Source organism: Wyeomyia smithii, chromosome 3 (genome assembly GCF_029784165.1).
Source record: "Wyeomyia smithii strain HCP4-BCI-WySm-NY-G18 chromosome 3, ASM2978416v1, whole genome shotgun sequence".
NCBI classification, from domain to species: domain Eukaryota; kingdom Metazoa; phylum Arthropoda; class Insecta; order Diptera; family Culicidae; genus Wyeomyia; species Wyeomyia smithii.
Window position 1 is genome coordinate 203,843,368 of NC_073696.1, and position 21,010 is coordinate 203,864,377.

At 40.9% G+C, this 21,010-nt stretch overlaps 3 protein-coding genes across 5 annotated transcripts; 2 read left to right on the top strand and 1 right to left on the bottom strand.

The window, feature by feature from the left end:
• The first annotated feature begins 789 nt into the window (after window positions 1-789).
• LOC129729009 (uncharacterized) lies at window positions 790-10,225 on the top strand. Its single transcript, XM_055687488.1, has 9 exons — window positions 790-1,020; window positions 1,081-1,806; window positions 1,869-1,974; window positions 2,119-2,303; window positions 8,309-8,799; window positions 8,854-9,022; window positions 9,085-9,231; window positions 9,295-9,426; window positions 9,539-10,225. Exons 1-9 carry the CDS (start codon window positions 808-810, stop codon window positions 9,956-9,958), a joined length of 2,589 nt encoding a protein of 862 aa, XP_055543463.1. The 5' UTR covers window positions 790-807; the 3' UTR covers window positions 9,959-10,225.
• LOC129732723 (uncharacterized) lies at window positions 9,729-13,508 on the bottom strand. Of its 3 annotated transcripts, XR_008729328.1 has the most exons (5): window positions 12,522-13,506; window positions 12,313-12,462; window positions 10,682-12,173; window positions 10,184-10,617; window positions 9,731-10,103 (listed from the first exon to the last, which is right to left on the bottom strand). XR_008729328.1 is itself a non-coding variant. In XM_055693856.1 (4 exons), exons 1-4 carry the CDS (start codon window positions 13,206-13,208, stop codon window positions 10,388-10,390), a joined length of 2,226 nt encoding a protein of 741 aa, XP_055549831.1. In that variant the 5' UTR covers window positions 13,209-13,508; the 3' UTR covers window positions 9,729-10,387. The 3 variants fall into 3 exon arrangements, 2 of the variants coding, with proteins under 2 accessions (XP_055549831.1, XP_055549830.1); XM_055693856.1 differs by having other exon boundaries at window positions 9,729-10,617; window positions 12,855-13,508; XM_055693855.1 differs by having other exon boundaries at window positions 9,730-10,617.
• A 5,210-nt stretch (window positions 13,509-18,718) lies between these two features.
• On the top strand, window positions 18,719-20,299 carry LOC129729010 (uncharacterized). The gene has a single exon (XM_055687489.1). The coding sequence runs from the start codon at window positions 18,719-18,721 to the stop codon at window positions 20,297-20,299; it is 1,581 nt and encodes a 526-aa protein (XP_055543464.1).
• The last annotated feature ends 711 nt before the right edge of the window (window positions 20,300-21,010 follow it).

The following is a 21,010-nucleotide window of genomic DNA, read 5'->3' on the forward strand; positions in this document are numbered from 1 at the left end:
GGATTAACTGGTTGTCTTCCACGGCCAATCCTATTGGTGCAAGCGCTTGCTCGTCCTTCAACTTCCACACTTCCGTGACCGGTTCTGGCTTCGTGCCCGCTACAGCAATCCAATTGCCCTCGTTCGTCAGCAACAGTTTCACTCTGAAACTCCAATTATCGTAGTTGGAACCATTGAGCTTCGGAAACGACACCAGTTTTTCTGCCATCTTGACTTCCAAACTTCTGAATTTTCTTCACCAGTTCCGACTCCGGTTGCTAAAGCCCATAACCTATTGGCTGACAAAGTGGAATAATCGGACTGGACTAGAATATCTTGAAGAACAATTTAAAAGTATGTCTTTATTCAACGGTTGTTTGATTCGAACTAACTGATTTTTAACTCTATGCTATATGTAGCGATTACTTCGATTTGCATTGCTTGCTGCGTTGTACACTGCAACACCCTTCCAGAAACGGGAGGAGTCTCGAACTATCTTAGTCACCTTTCTCGGTCCCTAAAATCCCTATATACAAAATTTCACGCAAGCGGTCATAGGAACAGAACGAAGAGCGTGTTGTGCTTGAAACTTGATTTGGGATGCTCTCTATTTCAGCATCATAGGTGAGCATACGGCAAGTTGTCTTGATAGGTATTAGTGTGATGCCGCATTCCGCGTTGTGATGCCGGCGCGAAACCGCGTACAATCATAAACATAAGCACTAACATTTAGGCGACTCAAATCACGCTATACACGCTGTTGCTTAGCCGGTCGCGAGGAGGCACTTCATTCACTATTCTGCTGTGTACAAGTTGTGAAATTCAAAAATGGACCTCCGTTGCGACTGGATTGATCACGACTTGTTGGAGAAGATCCTACGGTCGGAGAAGGGATCCAACGGGCAGCAAGAACTGAAAATAGTGAGTTTCGATGTTAGTGCTGCAACGAAAAAAGGAGACAATTATGCTAGTGAAATGTACAGAGTTCTAATTGAGTACATTCGTGAAGGCCGCCCTGAAAAGTGCTCCAGAATTTTGAAGGTAGGAAATGATACAATAAGCGTGTCCAAGTAACTAATCTAAATATGTTTACGATTTTAGGTGATTCCTTCTGGAGAAATTCAACGAATCGTGATGGAAAATAATAATATTTTCCCGCGAGAGATCGCTGTTTATCGCGATATCCTGCCGAAAATCCATAAGCTGCTGCGCAGCATGAGTGATGAGTCTCCTTTGTCTCCGAATTGTTCATTTATAACGAACGACCCGAAAACAATGTTGGTGTTTGAGGATTTAAAGGACAGCGGCTTCGAAATGGTTGATAGAAAGCGTGGTTTGGGTATAGAAGAAACAAAATTAGTTTTGAAAAAGTTGGCTAAACTGCATGCGTGCTCGGCGTTAGTGTACAAAGAACAACCAGAAATCATGGAACCAGTGCTGGAAGGAGCTATAAACACTAATCCAAATCGACAGGATTTTCTTGTTTTCCATAAAATGTGCGCTCGCCAAGTGGCACGGTTAGTGGAGTGCTGGGAAGAACCGAAATACAAAACAATTTTGGAGAAGCTACAAAAATTACCCCTCACGACTATAGCCAAGGGGTGTCAAGTATACACAAGGGACGATACGGTGTTTAACGTTCTTAATCACGATGACTTATGGACTAGCAATTTGATGTTTAAGTTCAAAAATGGAGCTGTGGACGATGTGCTGATGCTCGACTATCAATTGGCATATTACGGTTCGCCTGGTGTAGATTTGAATTACTTTCTGTTTGGTTCTGTTCAGTATGAGCTTCGAGAGGAATATTGGTTAGAATTCATTAGAGTAAGGTTTTCAACATGTAAATTGGATTAAAGTTAAATTTGTTCTATTTATTATATTTTCAGGAGTACTACGATGTTCTTCGGGAGACGCTGGTAAAATTAAAATACACTGATCACATACCGTCATTACAAGAAATTCACGTTGAACTAATACGGACAGGTTTCCACAGTAAGTGCTTATTATTTGCAATGAACCCATTAGATCCATCCGTTTCCCAATGTGATAAGATAACGGTTGCTGGGTTGATCTCTTTCTTATCATTTCTAATGAATAAAACGATTTCCTTTATTCACTGCATGATATCATTCTCAGGTGTCAACGCAGTGTTCTGCCTATTGCCGTTAGCAATGATGGAGAAAACGGATAACGCAGAGATGGACGTGTTCCTGCAGGATAATGACGTCGGCGAGACATTTCGAAAAACTATTTTTGCTAATCCAAAGTATGAACCTGTACTTAAGCGGGCACTAGTTTTATTCGATTTGCTAGGTTATTTTGATTAAAATTTATTTGGCTGTTTCAAAAAAAGAATAGTCCGACCATAAAATTTCAAATAGAGATGAAATACACACATTGAGTTGCCAGATTGTGACTTTTATCAAATACTTATATTCGAATGCGCAAGCGGTATTTCTACCAAATTTCCAAAGCCGTTGAGATCTTATCATTAACGAACTTTATATAGTATATAATTGGCTGAAAATATAATTGCGGTTAATAAAACTTGCAGATAAAGGAGCTGTGATGTCACTCCTTAAAAATAAATCTTGAACTAAAAACCAAATCAGAATAATTAATTAGCTCAACATTATGTCCATTGCAATTTGTTTCTTTTTAAATTTTTGACATACTCGACATATTTGACATATTCAACATATTTGACATCCCAGCTGGTCCTTGAGTATCAATCGTTTGATCTGAGTAAACGTTTTCATTTGGTATTTATTTGGCTGAGCCTGCCATATTACAACAATTTATCATTTGTTTTAAAAAAATGTGCATACTGTGGAACGTTGCATTCCTTCGTACTTATTCCAAAGTCCGAATATGAACAATACAATAAACACAACTGAATAAAAGACGAAAAAGTTAAGTAAGTTGCCAGTAGTCTCAACCGTGAGCGTTGGTGAGATTCCCTGAACAATGCCTCACGGTTGGCACGTTTATTCTTGATTTTTGCAAGTTACCTGGGAAATGCTTGAAATGCCGATGTTAATACGTATTCAGCGGTTACAAACTTTTATTCTTATAATTTTCTTCTTACCTCCCACTTTCTTATGTTCTATCTAACCATCACTTTTCGGGGCACCTTTTCTTTCAGCGTGTATTCACTTGACGGCTCCTGTCTACTCTCGATGTCCTTCGCTTTCGCTACCACCAAACTCCATCCATTTGTGGCCTTGGCCGCCCTTGTTGGTGAATGCAAACGTCTGGAACTTGCGCCGTGTTCAAGGGGTAATCCTGAGTAAGTGCTGCTCGTTTTTTTGTCAACCAAAACTGCGGCATTCTCAAATCCAAGCTTCGGGGTTCTGTTGTCCTCCAATTAACTATTGTTCATAGTTACTATCACACTTTTTATTTTGCTTTTCTTGGCTTAAAGATCGAGCTATCGACCTTTGAAGAGTGAACGAATGATCCACGATGGGATCAACCGGTTATTGCTCTACGCTAACGGTCATTACCCTCGCCAAGTAATCTCTCTCCCGTCAGATCCTATTTAATCATCTCTCGCGGCTCCATTTCGCTCGTCTTCTATTGGCAGGGTACACCAACCAGATGGGTGGGAGGCTGCGTTTGTACGGTGAACCGGTGAGTCACTGAGTGGCATGGGCTTCTGGAGGGTGACACCAACATAAACAAACACTTCCCATTTATTCAAAACTCACAAAATCAATACGAAATACACCTTCTAAGCGTAGGCTACCAACGCTAACAGGTGAGATTTCTTTTTAGAACGGTTCTTGTTTTTTGAATACATACCATGTCAATCAGTTGAGAGCCGTGGTATCTCGTGCTCTACAACGAAGTTGTCGCGTTGCTCGGATTCGTTGGTTTCCTAGACATCTTATCACTCGCAAGTCTCCTCCGATCTGGTCGAGCCATCGTGCACACAAAGCATTCATGGATTCATTTAAAGTTTTAATAAATAGAAACAAATGCGATGCATTTTCCCTTTGTGAAACTTGGCTTACTTCAAATATTGATCTCAACTTCCATGATTTTAATATTATTCGCCTTGATCGAGACACCCCATATGGAGGAGTACTTCTAGGGATTAAAAAGTGCTATTCTTTCTATCGTATTAACCTCCCCTCGATTCCAGGCATCGAAGTTGTCGCATGTCAAATGACAATACAAGGTAAAGAGCTTCGTATTGCCTCAATATATATTCCCCCCAGAGCACAGGTTGGGCAACGGCTGCTCTTTGATTTAATAGAACTTCTCCCCTCGCCACGTTTGATTTTGGGAGACTTCAACTCTCATGGTGTGGCTTGGGGTTCCCCCTACAATGATAACCGCTCCTCTTTAATCTATAACCTTTGCGATGACTTCGACATGACGATTTTGAACAACGGTGAAATGACACGTGTCCCGAAACCTCCAGCGCGCCCAAGCGCTTTGGATCTATCTTTATGTTCGACGTCGCTACGGTTGGATTGCACATGGAAGGTAATCCTCGATCCTCACGGTAGCGACCATTTGCCTATTCTTCTATCAATTACTAACGGGTCATCTCGCATGCGACCAATCGACATTCCGTATGACCTCACACGGAATGTCGATTGGAAGTTATACGAGGAAATGATTTCAAAGGCGGTCAGGTCGATTCAACATCATCCACCACTTGAAGAATACAACCTCCTCGCGGGCTTGATTCTCGACGCCGCGTTGCAAGCTCAAATGAAGAAATACCCCGGCGTAACGATCAAAAAACCGCCTCCCACTCCGTGGTGGGTCAAAGAGTGCTCCGATGTCTACACGCAAAGATCCGACGCGTATCTGACCTTCCGGGATACAGACAGTGCCGGCGACTTTAAACGTTATTCGGAGCTTGATACCAAGTTTCAAAGCTTGGCTAAAGCAATGAAACGCGGATATTGGCGTCGGTTCGTAAACGAGACGTCGAGGGAGACATCGATGAGCACTCTTTGGAACACAGCCCGAAGAATGCGGAATCGCGTAACGGTCAACGAAAGCGAGGAGTCTTCAAGTCGGTGGATATTTGATTTTGCCAGGAAAGTATGTCCGGACTCTGTTCCTGAGCAAAACATTGTTCGCGATGCGTCTCCGGGCCACGACGCGATAGAATCACCTTTTACGATGGCAGAATTTTCAGTTGCCCTCCTGTCCTGTAACAATAACGCGCCTGGGTTAGATAGAATCAAATTCAACTTGTTGAAGAATCTACCCGGCAATGCCAAGAGGCGCTTGTTGAACTTGTTCAATAAGTTCCTGGAGCAAAACATTGTACCGCAGGATTGGAGGCAAGTGAAGGTGATCGCCATCCAAAAACCAGGAAAACCAGCGTCTGATCACAACTCTTATAGGCCGATTGCAATGCTATCCTGTATCCGGAAATTGATGGAAAAAATGATACTCCGTCGCTTAGACCATTGGGTCGAATCAAATGGTCTGCTATCAGATACTCAGTTTGGCTTCCGCCGTGCCAAAGGGACGAATGATTGTCTTGCGTTGCTTTCAACAGATATTCAGCTGGCGTATGCTCGCAAAGAACAAATGGCGTCTGCGTTCTTGGACATTAAGGGGGCTTTTGTTTCCGTTTCTTTTGACATTCTTTCGGGTAAACTTCACCGACAAGGTTTTTCTCCAATTTTAAACAATTTTTTGCACAATTTGTTGTCTGAAAAGCACATGCATTTTACGCATGGCGATTTGGTAACTTTTCGAATTAGCTACATGGGTCTTCCCCAGGGCTCATGTTTAAGCCCCCTTCTTTACAATTTTTATGTAAATGACATCGACGAATGTCTGGCAAATTCATGCACGATAAGACAACTTGCAGACGACAGCGTGGTCTCTGTTACAGGAGCCAAAGCTGCCGATTTGCAAGGACCATTGCAAGATACCTTGGACAATTTGTCTGCTTGGGCTCTACAGCTAGGTATCGAATTCTCTCCGGAGAAGACTGAGATAGTAGTTTTTTCTAGGAAGCATGAACCTGCTCAGCTCCAGCCACAATTAATGGGTAAAACGATTTCTCAGGTTTTGGTACACAAGTATCTTGGTGTCTGGTTCGACTCTAAGGGCACCTGGGGTTGCCATGTTAGGTATCTGATGAAGAAAAGTCAGCAAAGAGTAAATTTTCTTCGTACAATAACCGGATCATGGTGGGGAGCCCAACCAGGAGACCTTATAAGGCTTTACCAAATAACAATATTGTCTCTTTCCAGAGAGCCTTAGTGTGGGTCCCTTCTCACTGCTCGATACCGGGCAATGAGAAAGCGGACTCTTTGGCTAAGGTGGGTGCAACAAACGGTGACATTTATGAAAGACCAATTGCTTTTAATGAATTTTTTGCAATTAAACGTTAGAATGCGGTCATCAGTTGGCAAAACTCTTGGACCAGAGGGGAACTGGGAAGGTGGTTACATTCCATTATACCCAAGGTATAGACGAATCCGTGGTTCAAGGGGTTGGATGTAGGTCGAGATTTCATTTGCGTGATGTCTCGGCTTATGTCCAATCACTATAGTTTTGATGAGCATCTCCGTCGTATTGGGCTCGGGGAAAGTGGTATCTGTGCCTTTAGTGAAGGTTATCACGACAAAGAGCACGTTGTTTGGTCATGCCCTGTACACCGTGACGCCAGGTCTTAATTAATAGCTTCCCTCCGGGCCGAGGGTAGAGGGCCAGCTGTTCCTGTTCGTGATGTCTTGGCAAGTCGTTACCTACCCTACATGCCCCTTATATACATTTTCCTGAAATCCATCCATGCCCCAGTCTAGTCCCATTCCTTTCCAACCCGAGGCCTTCCATGCCCAGCGGCACACACCATATAGCCACTTAAACACCAGCGAACAAAAACAACGAACCATAACCCGCAACTAAACCCCGCACAATACCACCAGGACCCGAGGATTACTGCATATCCATGACAATTCGACGACCATCAGACGACCATTTAACTACAAAACACTGATTGAAACATGCTAGTTTTAAGATAGACTTAATTTCAGCTCGTAGTCGGCAGCGAGGATAAAAATTTGCTTTGAGATTTTAAGTCATGAGATATAATTTGCGCCGTTAAACATTAAATTGTATTTTCGCCGTGTCAAATAAACGATTTATGAAGAAAAGAAAAACACACAAATATATTTTTTTTTGATCAACAACTGAAACTTTCATTGCAAAGCAGGATTTATGACAAAAACTATGCATTTTAGAAAATATGTCAAATAACTGTTTCATTTTAGGAGATAAAAAATAACAATGTTCAGAAAACAAATACGTTTTTGGATGGCTGATAACTTGGTAGAAGGTTTAAAAATTCGAAAAAATTTGCGAAAAAAGTTAGAACGAAAATTGTGATTTTTAGTGCCTTCTAATAGAAAACTTAATGTTGCTCGTAATATGTAAGAAATAGAAACATGATGTCTTCAGCAAAGTTTCTTATTTCAAGATAACCTAAAACTTTGTCGAAGACATCTTGCGTCTATCTTTTTCTGATTAAAAAGTCAATATTTCAGTACCTAACCAAAAAAATTTTATTTGTGTTTTGAAGGGTTTCATCTGAAAATTACGAGAAAAATTCACTTTTTTGTGATGTTCAATGGGCTCTGTGAGTCAAATAGTTGAATGTGGTGCTGAACTAAACCATGCAAAATATTCAAAAACAATCCTACAAAAATGAAAAAATATATAGAAAAATGTAGGAATCGAATAGATTTGCAAAAAGTGCAAAAGAGTGGGTTTGTAGCTTGAAAAAGTCATTTTTTTCATAAATCACGTTTGGGCAACTTGAAAACAATTTTTTAGAAAGTCGAAACATTCTACAAAAATGCTATAGATAACATCATTCTTCAATTTAGGACTGAGCACCTTGACTTTTTGAACATCGATTTTGTTTGGGACAGCCTAGTCAATGTCAGTTAAGAATTAAAATATTTTTACTAATTTTTTACTATGCTCCACATTTTATATAATTCAATTAGTACCGAAATTGTATGATTGTATTATTTGTCTATGTGTTTTAGGGATATGCGTTTAATGTAAGCTGATGTTTGTTATCTGCGCTTTACCCGAGCATTGCATTCTAACAAAATGTGAATGTTAGGAGATTAAAATATAAATATTAAATTTAGTATAATCTGTTGCTGTTTGAAAGTCTTTACAATCGATTTTGTTTGTTACTATTTTACAATTATAAATAGTTACTAATAGTATTTTCTCATGAACCAAATGTTTGTGAAGTTCCATTAAACTTTAGCGATCGGGTTGAACTTTACTTTGCACTCTGAATGTGGTCTTATCTGCTACCTAGGCGGTTTTGCTCTGTGGCGAACGCTCAGTCACAGTTTACGCTTCACTTCAGTCAGTACGACATACGCACAGTTCTTCCACGACGCTTCTTTACACGATGTCGCAGAATTGTGAAATAACTTCGTCCGCGGTGGAAGTCGCCGGTTGGAAGATTGGCTCATTTTTCGAAAATGTTGTTGCTGCGGATTTACTTATGTCACCGGAACACTTTCGGATTGTGGACGTACAGGTGGCGAATGTTGCCGCGAAAACTGCAGGCTACATGTCGTTAACGCACCGTGTCACTGTTACTGTTGATGCTGGCGGTCTGGACAGCGAAAATCGAGTTCTGAGTTATGTAGTAAAAGAAAAATCGGAGGAGGTTTTTGGGGGCGAACTGGTTGATGATTTGATAGTCTTTCCTAAAGAAATTGAGGTGTATTCTAAGTTTCTACCAGTATTCGAACAGATGGGCAAAGATGGTAAAGAGAAATTTGGTCCCAGGTTGGAAATGTAAACATTCAATTTTTATGAGCAGCCACCTTTTCTATCTTATGTTTTTTCTAGACTGTTTAAAACCACATCCTCACCGTTCACAGTGCTTGTTCTGGAAGATCTAAAGCCACTCGGTTTTCATATGAAGGATTGTTCCGTTGGTTTGGATCTTGTTGAGTGCGAAAATGTCCTTGGGAAACTAGCTAAATTTCATGCAGCTTCGGTCGTGTATCAAGAACAGGTAATGTTATTTAAAATGTTTGGTGGTGCGATGTTTATGATTGCTATGCCCTAACTTTGTAGAATGGTCCATACTCGGATAAGTTCAAGGACGGAATGTTCGCGGATAGAATGGTGAACCAGTTCGAAGCATATTACGTCCAATTATTTAGATCGTTCATGGAAACTCTGGAAGACCTGCGATACCCACCTCATATACTTGAAACGCTGGTTAGGATGATCATCCAATTGAATTCATGACTGTGATTTGTAAAATGAGCTATTTTTGTTTAGCGTCTCTGGGAAGGCAAAATGTATTCAACTCTCAGTAAATTGTTCCGGTGTGATCCAGCAAAATTCAATGTTTTGAATCATGGAGATGTCTGGATCAACAATCTTCAATTCAGCGAGAATGATATTCTTCTGGTATGTTATATATTGGCAAATTTGATGAAATGGGGCTTACTTCAGATCAATTAATTTTTTATCTTGTTCAATTCATTCAATGTTAACCAACTTGGAAACAATTCCATTCTAGGTTGATTACCAGATCGCATTCTATGGAACTCCATCTTTTGATGTGCTCTACTTTATTATTACCTCGGCTGGCATCGAAGTTCGAACGGAAAAGTTTGATCATCTCGTCAAACACTATCACTGTCAGTTGGTTCAATCACTACACCAAATGGGTGCTCAAACAACTGCGTTATCTCTACAGGAATTGCAAGACGATATTACAGAGCATGGACTCTTGGCATGTGTGCTAGCGATGGAAACCTTAGCGTTATTGTTGGCTATGCAGGGAACTGAAGTAAATATGGAAATGGTAATGTCGAATGAACCAGAAGCTGTTGAGTATAGAAAGAAGGCGTATTCCAGTAGTAATTACGTGCAAGCGCTCGACAAGCTGATCCCATTTATGTGGGAAAGAGGATTTTTGAGATATCCGCAGCCATGAGCGAAGTTGAGTATAATTAAACAATCACGTTCATCAATTATCCAAACCTGTTTCTGTCTGCATGTACGTTATCAAATTCCACGCGTTAATTTGTATTCATTATTGCAAGAGAAACTTACTCTGTTAGTATGCACATATCCAGGGCCTTGAAAAGTTAAAAAAAAAAACAGTTCAAATCGGTATTATGTTAATACTGTTCTGTTTTTTCTTAGCACTCTGATTTACCTTTCACGGACATAATAACGATACATCCAAAATAATATAAAATATACGGTTTGATTGATGTTGATCACAGTGACAACCCCATAGCCCATACTAAACACTCAAATACTAATAAAAGATACGAATTAAGATTTCGCATCTTTGAACACTCGAATTCCAGTCGATAACACGAGTTACCATCACCATTTACAAAAAATAACACACTGACTATTTCCTCATCCGTGCAATATTGCACACTTCTGCTCCAAAATCAAAAGCGCCTCTTTGAACTAGATATGGTAGAACAATTTCCATCGTCTTGACGTAACGCTCGTTGGTATACATGTGTTGCCGTGACCGTTTTCCTGCTTCATTATCCAGGTGAAGCATCTCGATACTTGCATCCTCGGATGGTTCCATTAGGGCAATGGCCATTGCTCCAAAAATAGTTGTTGCACCTGAAAATCAATTAGAAGGTACTTAATGGTCATTATTACCTTTATTTTGTGTTGTTAAACAAACCATAAACTATTCGATCGTTGAAATCAAACTGCAGCTGCTTTAAAGTTGGAAGTCGCTTGCCATAGTTCAGCAGCGTCAAATATGACACCAGTTTTTCGTGATAGAAGCGAATGAAGTAATTCAGTTTGGAAACCTTAATGTCTTTCGCCGCTGAACTGAAGAGGAGAAAATTAAAATCGAGCATCGGAGACCCGTAAAAGCACACTTGGAAATCGAAAAGCATTCCTTCACAACGATTAGTATCGCTATGGGGTCTGAACATAAGATTGTTACACCACAAATCACCGTGATTGAGGACATTGAAACCATCTGGATCGACGACGACCGTGTCTAATATTCTACTAAACACAACTGGTCGCAGGTTACGGAATTTTTCAACGCAATCCTTGGCAAAAGGGAAAGTTTCAACGGCTTCCAGAAATGCATCATATGCTGGGGAAAAGGTGGCCTTCATTACAGGCAGGCTGTTCCTATTGAATAATCCTTCGTTGTACGCAGTAGAGAAATCACCGTTCAGTTCCTTGTACACTGCAGATGCTGCATGAAATTGTGCAAGTTTATCGATTATTTCTTCTAGCTGCTCCGTGTTTAAGCCGTTTAGTCTTGATGGTGGTTTAAAATTGGCACTACGGAGGTCATCCAATACTATAATATCACTGGGGATGGATTGACATGTTTTCAAGCAGCGAGGACCGATTTCAACATGAACTCCCTTCTGTCTGTATAATTCCTCGAAAGCTGGAATCAGTTTGGTGTACACATCAATTTCCTTACTAAAGGTGGCTAGATGTTGACTAAACTTATCGGCCATTCCATCCGGGCGGGTTTTGACAATGACGGAAAATGTATCGACAGTATTAGTGACCTTGTTTTCTACCTTTAATTTTGCACGATACATGGTTGAACCATAACTTTCTCCATTTTTTGTGGCTATTTCCACTTTTATGTTCTGTATGCTAAACTGATCCGTACGTAGATGAAGTTTCTTTTCGACGACGTCGTGGAAAAACTCTCTACGCAACCAACCAGGTAACATTAGAAAGTCGCTTTGAATGCCGCTGGGCGTCTGGAAACCACTGTGTCGCATATCAAATGCACCGTGATTGTGGAAAAATGGCAACAGCTCTGCCATTTGTTTAGTGTAAGCAGGATTACCCATCATTTTGTCCCGAAAAGCTCGACCGGCATCCCCATCTGACATCATCGTATCAATGGAAGCATCTTCTGTCTTTTCCATTAGACAAATGGCCAGCAGTCCCATGCTGGTACCAAATCCATAGAAGATGCGATCGATCAAATCTAAGTGTAGCTCTTTGAGAGTAGGAACTTGACCGGAATATTCCAGGAGTTTAAGGTTTGATACGAGGTTCTGATGATAGAAGTGAATCATGCTGTCAAATTTAGAAAGCTTGTCCTCTCCTTTCACGGAGGATATGATGAAGTACAGCAGATCGATTGCAGGCGATGACCAAAGTCCCACCTGAAAGTCCACCTGAAATCATGTAATTTATTGAGGATCTTTTATTGTGGTTCAAAAAGTAACGATATTCAAATATCGCATTATAAAAAAATAACATTAGGTCGTAGGTTCTTTTCGTCCCCTACACTTAGTTATCTTTTCGTTCACTCACCAGTAGCATATCTTCAATGGCATTATCGTTATCGTACTGAAACATCATATTGTTGCACCACGCGTCTCCATGATTCAGCACGTTGAAACCGTTAACATTGGGTTGCGTAACCGCTATCAGCTCACGGAACATCAGATGTCCCCCATCGATCTGTAAAAAATTAAAAATGAAATTAGCGAGACCAGTCAGCGTGAAAACGTTAAACAAACCATTAACTCAGCATAGAAATCCCCATTCGGCCACGACCGAATCGCTTTGATAGTGGATTCTTGCTGCGTTTTGGCATGCTCCTGAAATACGATTTCCGACTGCTCTTTGTAAACTCCCTCGTTGAAAATGGCACTAAAGGCTCCGTTTTTCTCACGATATACCACGGATGCTGCATGAAATTGAGCAATTTTACTCAGAAAAGTTTTGGCGTGGGACTGATCCAACTGTTCTCTTCTGTTTACCATCCTAAAACGCCGTTCGTTCAAATCCTCTAGTATTATTGTGTCGGTTGGCTTTTTAGTGCTTTTAAAGCACTTGGGACCAAATCTTACTTCTTGCCCTTGATCACGATACAGCTGTTCGAACGCCGGAAGCAGCTTCGTATAAACTTCTGTTTCTTTGGTAAAAACATCCAATATGTCAAGAAACGCTCCCGATGGTCCTAAATCAGCCTTCGTTTTTACGATTAGCGGCACTTGTTGGAAGGATCCATCCAGACACTGAACATCAACTGTTACCCGATACAGCTTCGAGATATAATTATCACCGGCTTCGGTGGCATGTTTTACCGTTAGCTTTTCGATGCTAAACTCATTGGAACGAGAATTGAGTTTCGTTTCAATCACGTCCGTAAAAAAATCTTTATTCATCGACGTTGGGATCTCAGTACACGCGACTCCTGCCATCGTCAACGGCGCTCAACGGGCAACTGATTTATCAACAGGTTACCAAATAACAAACAGCAAGACATTGTCGAATTCGAGTTGCTGATTAGGGTGTAATCAACTGTTTTGTTAGTCTGCGTTGGCTCATGAATAGGCAAGTCAACGCAACATTGTGCGTTCGGCCTTGATATAGGTATGACGTCTTAAAGTTGAGTAGAGCTCCCACGGAGCTAAGGGTGATTTGTTCTGAGATTGTTTTAGACTTCATTCTGGGGGAAGGTTCAAGTCAAATGGCCAGCAAATTTAAGTCATTCCATGATATTTTTGGGTGAATGGAAATGTTTTTTGAAAAATAACAGAAGGGTTGTATGCAAAGCGGTCGTACTTTTGACGTAGAACTACATGAAGCTGTTTGTTATAACACTTACATTGTTCCATTCGAGAGTGATTGCGAATTCTTCGAATGATAGAGGCTAAATTAACGAAATTTTATCCAGCACTAATAAAATAACTCTCTAAAAATAATCAAAGGGCACTGAAAAGATTCAAAATGCATCCGGGGTTGAATTACGGTATTCTACAATACACTAAGGTCGCTTTTTACGCGGCTATTTTTACGCGGATTCCGGAATTTACGCGGTTTTTTCAACGCGGATTCCGGAATTTACGCGTTTTTTTTCTTACGCGGATGTAAAAACAGTAGTTACAGTACTAGGTACTGGACTTAAATTTTCACATACAACTCAAAATTCATAATTTCGAGGCAAACGCGATTGAAACGGTGCAAATAAGTTTTAAAAGTTAGATTGCATGCAGATTAGAATATCATGTTACTTTGAATTCTAGCGCTAAACGAGAAAGTAATAAATCCTCGATCATTTATTTGCTTCATTCAAGAACAATTGTTGTTCAATTTAAAATCGGATATGATGCTGATCATATTTTTGTTCTACCCCGACAATGGGAATTGGAGCACTCTGACGAAACAGTACGAAGCTGTTCTCGCATTGAAAATTGGACGGCCGGCAGATTTTGATTCTCAGGATCCAGAAAGCTTGTGTTGTTCCCAAAGCAAGTCGAAGGTTCAACGAAGGAGTGTCCGTCTGCGTTCCCACATCTGCTAAAGGGTGTCCACGATGAAATTGCCACACACAAAATTGATTCGCAAAATTCGAGTTTTCATCCGATTGCCATCAAATTTTCAGGAATTGAAAAATAACTATTAAACTTCATTTTACCGTTTTACTCGTATTTTATTTACAGTCCATACGCAAATGCCCGCACCTTGGCCTTAACCCCGGCCATAAGATTGTGCACAACCTGTGAATCAACCGTTTTTTGCATGTAAACCCATACTTTCTTCAGTTCCTCGACTGTCTTCACTACCTTAGGTTGTTTAAGAAGGTGCTGCTTCATAATCGCCCAGTACTTTTCGATGGAGCGGAGCTCTGGAGTGTTGGGAGGGTTGAACGTTTTCGGCATGAAATTGACCTTATTGTCCGCATACCACTTCAGCACGTCCTTGGAGTAGTGGGATAAGGCCATATCCGGCCAGAAGATTGTTGGGACGTTGTGGGCCTTCAGGAGAGGAAGCAGACGCTTCTGGAGGCATTCTTTCATGTACACCTGTCCGTTCAGCGTGTCCTGGGTCACGAAAGGTGCACTCCGCTTCCCGGACGTGCAGATGGCTTGCCAAACCAGAAATTTCTTCGCAAATTTGGACATCTTCTGAGTGCAGACATGCTCCGGAACGCTGAACTTATCCTTGGCCGTGAAAAATAGGTTGCCGGGGATCTGTTTGAAGTCGGCCTTCACATATGTTTCGTCGTCCATGATGCAGCATTCAACTTTCGTCAGCATGTTGAGTACAACTTCCTAGCACGGGTTTTGGCGGACTTGTTCTGCTTTTTAGTCGCGATTAGGGGCCTTTTGTACCTTGAACGTTCGAAGCCCAGCCTTAGTTTTGGCCTTCTGGACGAAACTTCGGCTTAGGTGCAGCTTCTTAGCCACATCCCGAACGGAGGCGTTCGGGTTTCGGTTGAAGGCCCCAACTACGCGGTTGTGATTTTTGGTGTTGTACGGAATACTTTTTCCTTCACTTCTGGGCTTCCGATCGGTGGTCAATCCTTCCTCGAACCGCTTAATCACTCGCGACACCGTGGAATTCGCGATTCCCAATGTTTCAGCGATGGAACGATGCGAGAGATCCTTGTTCTCGTGATGAATGCGCAAGATTTTATCACGCACGAGCTGTTCTTTCGACTCCATTTCCGCGAGTTTTGATCACAGGACTTTAAAACTTGCAGGATGTAAATAATGCACTATGAACTAAATCCACCCAAATTGTCATTAAATTCTACCCAACGGTTAAAAAGTAAAAGCAATTTCATGGTGTGGCAATTTCATCGTGGACACCCTTCATTGTAGCGATTTGTTTAAACCGAAAGCAGACTCGGTAAGTTTGCTGTTAACGCTACCGGAACGCTGTTCGTATTCGCTGCTACTGTTGCTACCGTTGCCGTTACCGCTAGCGCTGCCGCTACTAGTTATCACTAGGCTCGAACCGCCCTTTCTACCATCCACTAGTAATATGATTAGTTAGAGCAGAAGCAGGCCTTATATAACCCAAAGAGTGCATTTCCGGTTAATTAGATATAATATGCTATCGACTATGTTAGGAAAAGTAAGCACTGAATAGGCAATCAAAGGTCGAAATCTGCATTTCAACAAGACTTGACCATTTTCAATAGTACAATAGTTCGAATAACCGAATTACAATATTCTGCTGTTAGGTGGATGCACAAATGATTTTCCAATCTATTGAAAACTTTTTGAATTTGGACATATATTTCTCATTTTCCGTTTTCAGATTTTAATTCACACCTTTATGTATCAGAATTTCCTGAGAGACGTACTGCCGGTAACCGCAAGTCAGTCCTATCTGTTATTTTGTCGATTTTGAGTTAGCATCGGATTTTGGCCTATCTTTGAGTGTGTTTCTAAATGTACCGATAAAAAATAGTGGTTTGTTCAACAAAAGTGGAAATCAATACCAAGTCGAATTGTCCCATTATGAGAAGTAACTGCACGCAAAACTTTTCCTTATTACTTTAAAAGCAATAGCGCAAAATTACCTTTTAGGTAACAAATCCATTACTTAAAAAGCAATAAAATTCTTCCCCAGTTAAGTAACAACACATACTGTCATATATTTAGCACGTGTTATGAGAGTACGACTATCTAATAATGGTCGTTTCAACCACATGCAACGTTTTTTCTGTCGAAAAATGCTCCCTTTCCACCTCAAGTCAAAAAAAATCACACACCGTCGCATAAGTTGCACATGTTACAAGTTTTTTCAATCTCCAATTCATCCGGTGGGCGTGTATTAGTTCGCTCGTTGTATGCATACGGAGTAGCGAAAAAAATTGACAAGAGCTGCCAAGCAACATTTTCCCCGTCATAGAGTATGCAAACGTTGATGATTTCAAAGACTTGAAATGCGCCTTAAAATGACATCACGATCTGTAAACTGCGTTAGAGAAAAATAAAAACATTCGCTTTCTTGCAAGCTATTTACAGCACATAATCATTGGTTCATGGAAACTCATTTGGACCTGTTTGAATATACAAAACTCGTGCCCATCCAGACAGTATTACATATTTCCATTTCAAGTAAACACTGGGGGACGGAACGAAAGTGTTTCTAATTGGACATTTGAGGTTGACGGTTGAGATTCTGATTATGTGTGGATGAAGGGAGACAAAAATGAACCAGATCGTTGCATCAATACAAATGCAGCGAGTGAAGTCTTGCCAACACATGCATTGCGGTGCTTGGCTGTATGTTCTCCTGCAGAAACACATACAAGCGTGTGGCCGTCATAATTTTTATTACTTTTTGTTTGTTACGTTTTCCCTTTTTTCTTTTCGGGTTTCAATTGATTTTTTCCGGTGAGATTTATTAAAACAAAACAACTAAATAGTTTACGTTTCAGCTTACTAATTTTTCAGCCATCCTCAGAACTTTAATTATACGAAAAAAAAAAATACAAATTAAAATAATGTCACATATTCTTCGAAATATCACAAATGTTACAAGACTTACAAACTATTTTTTCGTGTGCATCACCGTGTGGATCACTCTAACTTCCATCCATTCTCATTTTGCGCGCGTTGTCGATCAGCAGGTTGATTTTTGTTCTCGTACACCTCTCTGAGTTTTTTAACCATGCCAATGTATGTATTGGAGAACCCAAGTGCATCGCGTTGTAGATTCACTGATCTGTTCCCGCTCAGCTTAATGTGGAGAGCTTCCGCCGATATTCTGCTTTGCTCTCTGGTAATCTGCTCTAGTATTCGAGTGCGGGAGAAATCGAACTCGTGTCCGTTCTCTATTGCGTGTTGCGCTAAGCCTGTTGTAGTTGTTTGTTCCCGTACGTCATATCGATGTAGGCGAGGCGCTTTTCCAGCGTTTGTGAAGTTTGCCCCACGTATTCCTTGTCTGGACAAGCTCCACATGGTACGCTATATACCAAGTTAGTTTTTTGCATTTTTGGTATGTTGTCTTTAAGTTTTGAGAAAACAGTGTTCTTAACTTGGTCCCGAGGTTTGTGCGACGCGATGATGTTATGTTTGCGTAGTACTTTACCCACCTTCACGCTCAGACATGGGATATACGGTAACGATACATATTTAGTTCTCTCTCTGGTCTCCCGCCTATCTTCGAGAGTATTGTACGCTGCAGGGACTCGTTGTTTGGGTATTCGCTGTAGGAAATGTGTCGGGTAGTTGTTCAGCAGTAGTATCGATTTAGCTTTTTGTATGCTTACAACTCTGCTCTCGACGTCCGTCAGTTTAATTGCTTGGTCGAAAAGTGCGATTGTAGAGTTTTTCTTGTGGGCATATGGGCTTTTCGATGTGAAGTCTAGGTACCGACCTTTTCCGTGTTTCGGAAACCACATTTTCGTTATTTTTGCTTCTGTCCTTGTTAGTGTTATGTCCAAAAACCTTAGTGAACCGGATTGTTCCTTCTCCACCGTGAATTTGAGTGACATTTCGATCGTGTTAAATTCACGTACAACGGCATCAATTTCGTCTTCTTTCCCTATCACGAAGCAGTCATCAACGTATCGTTTGTAAGTTGTCAACGAGATTCCCTTGTGATGTAGTTTTGCCATGCATTCTTGTTCCAGTTTTTCCATAACGATATTTGCAACTACAGGTGATAAAGGTGAGCCCATTGGGACGCCAAAACATTGGTTGTAGACCTTCTCTTCGTAGTGGAAAAACGACGCACTTAGTACCGTTTGCATCGCCTTTTTGAAGCTGTCCCATGGAACGGTTGTGTAATTACGCAACTGGTGCCATTTCTCTTCAATATATACGTCTACACTAGAACACTACGTCTAGGACCGAACTTCAACATACAGAATAAGACAACCATACCGTACGTTCAATTCGTGGCAGATGTAGAAACAGCGATCAAAACCATTCCAGAAGCGGACGAAATAAGGTCAAAGGTCTCAACCATGGTTTCAAACTACATCAACTATCAGAAACAACCACGCACAAAAGAAAATAACTGGATACATCAGGACATAATGCACAGCCAACGCTTTCTGAAACAACACCCCGAGATCTGCATAACCAGAGCGGATAAGGGAAACAAAACTGTGGTGATGACGACAGACGAATATCGACAAAAAATGACGGAGCTAGTAAGCGATGCTGCCACATACACACTACTGAAAAGTAACCCATCGAATAAAACACTAAAGAAACTGAACGACATTGTAGAGGAATGGTGGGTAGAAGGGCATATAGAGACGTACATCAAAAACAAACTAAAAACGTTTCATTCCTATCCACCACGTATCTACGGCCTACCGAAACTACACAAAGAGAACCGTCCGCTCAGACCAGTGGTATCAACAGTGGGATCTGCCACTTATAAGATGGCCCAATACATGGCGGGGATTCTCGAAAACCTTGTGGGGGAAACACAGTACCATATTCGGAACAGTTTTGATTTTGCGGAAGAAATTTCGAATATAGAAGTACCGGAGGGATGCGTGATGTACTCTCTAGATGTTGTTTCTCTTTATACAAACGTACCTGTGCACAAAGTATATGAATATATTGAAGAGAAATGGCACCAGTTGCGTAATTACACAACCGTTCCATGGGACAGCTTCAAAAAGGCGATGCAAACGGTACTAAGTGCGTCGTTTTTCCACTACGAAGAGAAGGTCTACAACCAATGTTTTGGCGTCCCAATGGGCTCACCTTTATCACCTGTAGTTGCAAATATCGTTATGGAAAAACTGGAACAAGAATGCATGGCAAAACTACATCACAAGGGAATCTCGTTGACAACTTACAAACGATACGTTGATGACTGCTTCGTGATAGGGAAAGAAGACGAAATTGATGCCGTTGTACGTGAATTTAACACGATCGAAATGTCACTCAAATTCACGGTGGAGAAGGAACAATCCGGTTCACTGAGGTTTTTGGACATAACACTAACAAGGACAGAAGCAAAAATAACGAAAATGTGGTTTCCGAAACACGAAAAAGGTCGGTACCTAGACTTCACATCGAAAAGCCCATATGCCCACAAGAAAAACTCTACAATCGCACTTTTCGACCAAGCGATTAAACTGACGGACGTCGAGAGCAGAGTTGTAAGCATACAAAAAGCTAAATCGATACTACTGCTGAACAACTACCCGACACATTTCCTACAGCGAATACCCAAACAACGAGTCCCTGCAGCGTACAATACTCTCGAAGATAGGCGGGAGACCAGAGAGAGAACTAAATATGTATCGTTACCGTATATCCCATGTCTGAGCGTGAAGGTGGGTAAAGTACTACGCAAACATAACATCATCGCGTCGCACAAACCTCGGGACCAAGTTAAGAACACTGTTTTCTCAAAACTTAAAGACAACATACCAAAAATGCAAAAAACTAACTTGGTATATAGCGTACCATGTGGAGCTTGTCCAGACAAGGAATACGTGGGGCAAACTTCACAAACGCTGGAAAAGCGCCTCGCCTACATCGATATGACGTACGGGAACAAACAACTACAACAGGCTTAGCGCAACACGCAATAGAGAACGGACACGAGTTCGATTTCTCCCGCACTCGAATACTAGAGCAGATTACCAGAGAGCAAAGCAGAATATCGGCGGAAGCTCTCCACATTAAGCTGAGCGGGAACAGATCAGTGAATCTACAACGCGATGCACTTGGGTTCTCCAATACATACATTGGCATGGTTAAAAAACTCAGAGAGGTGTACGAGAACAAAAATCAACCTGCTGATCGACAACGCGCGCAAAATGAGAATGGATAGAAGTTAGAGTGATCCACACGGTGATGCACACGAAAAAATAGTTTGTAAGTCTTGTAACATTTGTGATATTTCGAAGAATATGTGACATTATTTTAATTTATATTTTTTTTTTCGTATAATTAAAGTTCTGAGGATGGCTGAAAAATTAGTAAGCTGAAACGTAAACTATTTAGTTGTTTTGTTTCAATAAATCTCACCGAAAAAAATCAATTGAAACCCGAAAAGATTAAAGTTACGGTGATTCGAACCCGGAGAACTTGTTACTTTTTGTGTATAATGCGCAGTCATAAGACACGAAAAGTAATAAAAAATTGCCCAAAAGTAATAAAATATTCCCCGTTTGCGTTGGGTGTGCAAGTCAGTCCCAGAGGAAAAATATCCAAAAGTCAGTTCCAATTTAAAAAAAAAAAAACATGTATAATAGGTACAATAAAATGAATGGGGAGTAGAGAAG